The 6,555-nt window shown below is 42.2% G+C and overlaps 1 protein-coding gene across 1 annotated transcript; it reads left to right on the forward strand.

Moving 5' to 3' along the window:
* Positions 1-107: 107 nt before the first annotated feature.
* On the forward strand, positions 108-6,460 carry mansc1 (MANSC domain containing 1). The gene is made up of 5 exons (XM_044022461.1): positions 108-420; positions 1,304-1,395; positions 2,266-2,580; positions 2,923-3,072; positions 3,773-6,460. The coding sequence occupies exons 3-5, from the start codon at positions 2,328-2,330 to the stop codon at positions 4,822-4,824; spliced, it is 1,455 nt and encodes a 484-aa protein (XP_043878396.1). The 5' UTR covers positions 108-420; positions 1,304-1,395; positions 2,266-2,327; the 3' UTR covers positions 4,825-6,460.
* Positions 6,461-6,555: the final 95 nt, after the last annotated feature.

Below are 6,555 nucleotides of genomic sequence, written 5' to 3' on the forward strand. Positions count from 1 at the left end.
ATGGTAAATGTTTGTGTGATGAAGAGCCGGAGTGTATGGAGCTGCTCTGGGATGATGCTTCCTCCTCCTCCTCCTCCACCTCCTCCTCCTCCTCAGGAGGACAAAGACTAAAATGGGTCAGACTCTGGAGAGCAGCTCCAGTCTCATCATCACCATCACCCGGAGGAGAGAGCAACCAAATCACGGCTTTAATCCGTGACATATCCGTCATAGACCATCGTCATCCCTTCCTTTTTTATAAATAGTCTGTATTCTATTTGGTGTTCTCTCTGGATGGATGGAGGTTCGTCTTCGGTCTCTGGGACTGAACCGGTTCGGTAAAGACCTCCACACGCTTCGCGCAGACACCGACTCCTCGAACTGTGCTCAGACCGGCGGATGGATGCGGGACGCTGGGTCGCGTTCTCGGTGAAAACAAAGGTGAGGTTGAGGAGTGGAGGAGATGGAATAAAAGAGGGATAAAATGACCCGGGTTAGCGCGGAGTGAAAGCTCGGTTCATGGCTCCAGGTAAGTGATGGGGAGCAGGTGGACGGAGCAGGCGAACACTTACACAAAGGCGGAGGTTAGCTTCGTGCTAACAGGCTTGTTTATCTTCACTCATGTTTTTGACTTTATGTCCAAACGCTTCGTGTCATTTTTTGCGTGTCAACCTTTTGTTAGCGTTGACGGGGAATGCGACGCGGTTTAAGACGCGTTTTAAGATTCTTAATAATTAGCCACCAGTTTACAAGCTAACGACGTTTGTTAGCGCGAACAGACGAACTCCTGACGTCATTCACGGACTGTTCGTCCCGAGCGCGAAGCCAAGCGAAGTCCTTCGCTTTGTAACGTGAGGTTTTACTGCGGAGCTTTCTCCTCCGGCGAAGGCGAAGTGTGTTCGCGTCCACGAGTTGAATAATTGTCTCCACTTTCTGTTCGCTTGATGTCATAGATATTACGTTTTCTCTTTGATTTACAATATCTGAGAAAATTACCAAACGTATTTTTAGGAAACTGTGTAAGAACGAAAGTTGTTTTCCAAATAAGCCTTTAGCTGTAATAATTTAAATAGATAGTTCAGGGTTTTTTTTTTTGTTTTTTTTTCCAGTATGGTTGGATTTGATACTGGTGTCTAGTTTAGCTAACAATGGCTAAAAAAATGGACTTTGGTGTGGGGGAATGAGCAGATAAACTAAAGTTTCCTCATGTTTTCTGTGTCTTATTGAACCTGAACTACCTCTTTAGCCTGATTGCTATAGTGTGGCTCAGATAAAAGCAGCTGTAAACGCAGGTATGGTGATTTAAAGTCTGCGTTTGTCACAGGAGACGGACTAAAGTCCTGCCACGTGAACTTTGGACCCTCAGAGCGTCTGAACATCTGATGGAGGACTGTTTACGCCAACGCTGTCGTCCTGGTGAGTCCATTATTCTGTTCAACACTGTTCTGTTTTTGACCTCAAATGTTAACGGTAAATTCAGCTGCAGACTCATTGCAGTTGAGTTTTTCAGAAATGTGTTAATAATAAGATACTGATTATTTTCAGAATAGGAATGAACGCAAAACATTTGTCATTTTCAAGCAGCTGCATTTTTAGAAAACGTTCTCGACTGACCTCGCCAACCTTCACCAGAACCTAAAATAAAGATGTCAGATCCATTTTTAGTTTCCTATTTTTACTCCTGCGATGAATCTATTTCTGTTCTCTGTGGCCGTTTGTAGTCGACAGATCTGGGACTGACGCAGCAGCGAGAAACATCTGTAACTGACACGTTCTAGAACTCCTTTAAAGAGAATCTGCCAGAGTTTATAACAAGTCCTATAAACGGAGAAGAATCTGCTAACAAACATTCACACTCATCTTTATTTACCTCTTCGTGTCACTGGAGTCTTCACACTGCAAAAACATTTCTAAATGTATTTCTTATCTTTAACTACTTGTAACTAACTAAAACAACAAAAGATATAACTCTGTTATACCTACTTCGTTATACCACCCAAGCAAAGTTTGTTTCATTTTTTTGGCCTGTTTTTCCTCATTTTATGGCACAAAACAGTCTGAATATGGCTAGATTTACAAACTGGTTTAAAGAATTCAAGCCAAGCTAAATTTGCTTGTTCATAGTAGCTGTTTTTGCAGTGCAGGATTTAACCTACATATGAGTATGAGATGCATAAATTACTATTTAACATCCAATAATCTGATATTTCACTCGTGGTTTTTAGTAATGTGGGTGAATTGAAAACCTTTAAAATGATGCTCTTGTGTGTGTTTTCTGTCCTGCAGCTCGTTCTTGTGGATCCCTGCTCTCTCTGTTTCTGATCGCACGCTGTTGATCTGCAGCCGCCATGTTTCCGTGTCACTTCAGTCGACCCACGCGGACACCGCTCGCCACCGTCCTCGTGATGATTATGATGGTGGTGCTGATGTCACTTCCTGTGTCAGCTGTGGAGCCTGAGACTTGTTACTCGAGACAACACCAGAGCGCCAGAGTCAACGCCAAACTGGCGCTAAACAGAGCGGGGACGCAGATGGTCACTCGACTGGTTCGCTCAGAAAGGGACTGTGTCCTCGCCTGCTGCTCAGAGGACGTCCAGCCTGGTTAGACTCACCCACACAGTTGCATTCATTATTTAATCATCAATCAACTAGTGATTAAGTATATTTACTTTTTTTTTATGGTTTTTTTTAAACCTAAACGAGAGATGTTTATTGCATTGCAGCTGGCCACCAAGGGGCGGTGTTTGTGGCCAGCTCAGGTGTCTTTAGAGCTGTCGCATTGTCCATTTTGTTTACATTCCAATGAATGTAAATAAAATGGTCAGCACGCTCTTATATGTCTGCACAAATTCATTAATTGTGTTAAATGTCGTAAAATCAACCTATTTTCCACTCACCAAACATTAATTATTGAATCACTTTGGTTTTTTGTGTTTGTGAAAGGTACCAAGTGCAACATGGCTGTCTATGTTGGCAACAAGCAAGACGAGGACAAACGCGACGGTAACTGCATGTTGTTCCACTGTCAGAGTGAACAGGACTGTCCTTTAATGAAGGCTCAGGACGGAGTCAACACCTACGACATCTACAAAGGTACAAACAGCAGGGGGCGCTTTGGTTTCTGTCTGTTACTGAGTGTTAAAGCACCATTTGCTCTGATATTTAGCTAGTAAGTGTAAGTCAGAAATTTGGTGACTTGGTAAGTTCGCAAAAACTTTAAATAGCAATCTTGGCTGTCAGATATTTATTAGTTAGTCGGTTTTGTTACTTAGATATTTGGCTGGCTAGCTATTCAGTCAATCAACTATTTAGTTAATTATTCAGTTATTAAGCTACAGAGGTAGCTAGTCAGTTGTTTAGATATTTAGTGAAATGGTTTGTCGGGTATGCAACTAGCTAGCTAGCTTGTCTAATAGTTTGTTGGTCACTTAGTCAGTCAATCACGTATTTAGCGAACTAGCTGATCAAACATATTTAGTTAGTCGGTTTGTTAATGAGATATTTGGCTAGTCAGAATCTCAGCTATCTAGCTAGACAGTTGATCAACTATTAAGTTAGTTATTCAGGTAGCTACAGAAGTGGCTAGTCAGTTTAGATGTTTAGATATTTAGTGAAATGGTTTGTCGGATATGCAACAAGTTGGTAAAAACTTAAAATAGCAAACAAAGCTGTCAGATGTTTGTTAGATATTTGGCTAGTTAGCTAGTTGGTCCATGATAGAATTAGTTAGCTATTTAGATAATTAATTAGTCAGTTCTTAGTTTTGTTTAAACATGTCAATGTTTTTGCACAGGGTTGATTCATCCTACCACAGTGAGAGCTCTCACTACAACAACCACAAAAGAGACCACGACTACCATGACCGCGCCACCACCGACGACACCCACAACCACAACCACCAAAGCGACTTCCACCACCACACAGAGCACAACAACAATGCCAGCAACCACCACAACCACAACGACCACAACCACAGAGCCAACTACCACCACCACCGCCACAACAACACCAACCACCACAACAACACCAACCACCACAGAGGCACCAGCAACCACCACAGCACCTCCACCCATCCTCATCATCGCCACAATGCCTGCAATACCTCCATCACCCACAACCATTACCAGCACAACAACAACAGCAGCAATGACGACAACAACAACAACAACAACAACAGAAGAAACTCCCACCACCACAGCGGCTGCCGCCATTGTCACCATGAAAAAGATACAAAACAAAACCAGCAGAAAACAAAATAAAACCACCAAGAAAGGAAAACCTCATCCTATCACAACCACCACCACCACCCAGCCAACAACAACCTCCACCACGACATCACTTCCTGTTATACAACAGGAAGGGATGTCAGGCGAAGAGGACGAACAGAGAATTACCAACAAACTTGTACATGTTGAAAGTATCACAACTAGCACGGTTCCCACAACGACTACGATAACAGCTACCACCACTGCTCCTGCCACCACTACTACCACAACAACTACTACTCCTACTACTACTACTACTACCACTACAACGACCACTATTAGTACTTCTACAACTACTAGTACAACAACTATGACTGCCGACGAACCGCCCACTGCGAAGACGACTCCTGCAGTGAGCCTGGTCATTGTCCCCAAAGACGCCGCCCAGAACTCGAATGTTGCGCAGGGGAAAGTGTCTACAGCGCGCGGGGCGCTGAAGAGTGGCATGGTGGCGTTCATGGTGCTGGGGCTCGCCATGCTAACGCTAGCCCTGGCCATTGGTGGACGGAAGGCGATGGAGTCGTTTGACCGGCGCCATTACACGAGACTGGAGCTCAACGACCTGCACTACGAGGTGTGAGATGTCGGGAAAAAATGTTTCAGGACAAAATGCTCAAACAAATGATTGTTTAGCATCGATTAGCATCCGATAACTTTGAAACGACACATAGTGGTTTATCACCAAGTTATTGTTCTGTCACATTGGCTCGTTACGTATGATCGCACCAGAACGTTCTGAGATTGTATGGATTCTGAAAAGTCTCCGATAATTTGTATTTTGCGCGTCCACAGAAAATTTTCTTTAATGTTTCTCAACATTAACCCGAGTTTAATATGTGAAGGCTCTCAGTAATCTTGGTCATATGTGTCTTCAGTAGTTAGCTGCTAACTACTCAAGGTTACGAAGGTTTTGACTTTGCAATTTTAACGCCAGCCTCGAATTTCAGTAAAACCCCTTTTTTATTTTCTGAAATGTAAGATTCTGCCTCAGAAATGTAATGTTCACACTGAACGGTAAGAAAATTCTTTGGGTCAAAATATTCCGATATAAAAAAATTCACGTCGCTATTCGGATCGTTAGCCCAAGCCAAAGTGTATTCCATGCCAGTCAGTTTTCCGATCAAAAAGTTTCCCAAAATTTCTGTTTGCCTTATCTAATTTGTTTCATCAATTTCGGAAGTTGGTCAGAATGCTTACGTCTTAGCCACCAAAAAAAATGTTTCACTTGAGTGATTCACGTTGAGATTCGAATCGTTAGCCCAAGCCAAAAAAGTACAAAGGTAAATGACGTAACTGCCCAACATTTCTCTTCATTTCTTCCTTTCTTTTTCTAATGTGTTTTATCAACTTCGGAAACTTTCCCTACATATTTTTGGGACTACTACAATTTTACAGAATGCTAACGTCTTAATCGAGACTTTTTTCCATATTGTGTTTTACGCCGTGCTTTTTTTTTTTTTTTTACATATTTTAGCTTTAAAGCTACTTATGTATGAGCCAGAGAGATCGCAAACTCCGTCGCCACCTGGTTTTTAACGTGTCGACCATGGAGAAACTTTCAGCGGGCGAAAGAACGCAGAAGAAGAACAGCAATATTTTTAATTCTCTGATTCTCAGGAAACCTCTGACGTGGAACAGGAAGTGAACGCTGGACGTAGACGGTTCTGTGAATACGACAAAAACACCTGCATGTCTTTTTACTAACACAAGCTTCACTTCTCTCTCTCTCACTGTGTTGTTTTTTTCTATTTCCTGTTTCACACATGGAACGAGCCTTTTGATGCAATCCCTCTGAAAATGATGCACTATCGTTTGCTGTGGTCTTTTGATAAATGTGATCGGCTTCTTTTTTCAATATATTAATAGACGATAGATTGTTTTTTCACGGGTGAGTCGAGTCACCGGCTGCGCACTATTTTCCTATAATCGCTAAATTCCGTTTGTACGGGACATGTCTGTGAATTGTGGAGATGGTGGCGATTGCTCCGGCTGAGCTGCCGCCGTTCACCAGCAGGTGGCAGCGTCGGCCTGTTCAATGTGACCTGACAAAACTGACACGTTTCACTGAAGTCGCTTTGATTGGTACTTCCTGTTTAATTAACGATGATGTCATAGTTTTTTGGTCTTGTTTTTCGTGAAGTGATGCTTTTGCATAAGTTTGGAAAACAAATTGGTTGTTTTGTTCTTGTAAAGATTAAAATATGTGATTTTTGAAAGAGTGTGTTTGTTTGTTTTTGTTCATTAAGTCATGAAAAACGTTTTTATTGTATTAATTATTTAGATGTAAGAGCTTAAATATCAACGTAATAAC

The sequence above is a fragment of the Solea senegalensis genome, linkage group LG3 (assembly GCF_019176455.1).
Source record: "Solea senegalensis isolate Sse05_10M linkage group LG3, IFAPA_SoseM_1, whole genome shotgun sequence".
In the NCBI taxonomy this organism is placed as follows: domain Eukaryota; kingdom Metazoa; phylum Chordata; class Actinopteri; order Pleuronectiformes; family Soleidae; genus Solea; species Solea senegalensis.

What these genes read in the sequence shown, in the direction of transcription:
- mansc1 (XM_044022461.1), top strand. Translation starts at nt 2,328, where the DNA reads ATGTTTCCGTGTCACTTCAGTCGACCCACGCGGACACCGCTCGCCACC. An exon ending in CTCAGAGGACGTCCAGCCTG is followed by an intron (nt 2,581 to 2,922) that starts GTTAGACTCACC and finishes TGTTTGTGAAAG; the next exon opens with GTACCAAGTGCAACATGGCT. An exon ending in CACCTACGACATCTACAAAG is followed by an intron (nt 3,073 to 3,772) that starts GTACAAACAGCA and finishes GTTTTTGCACAG; the next exon opens with GGTTGATTCATCCTACCACA.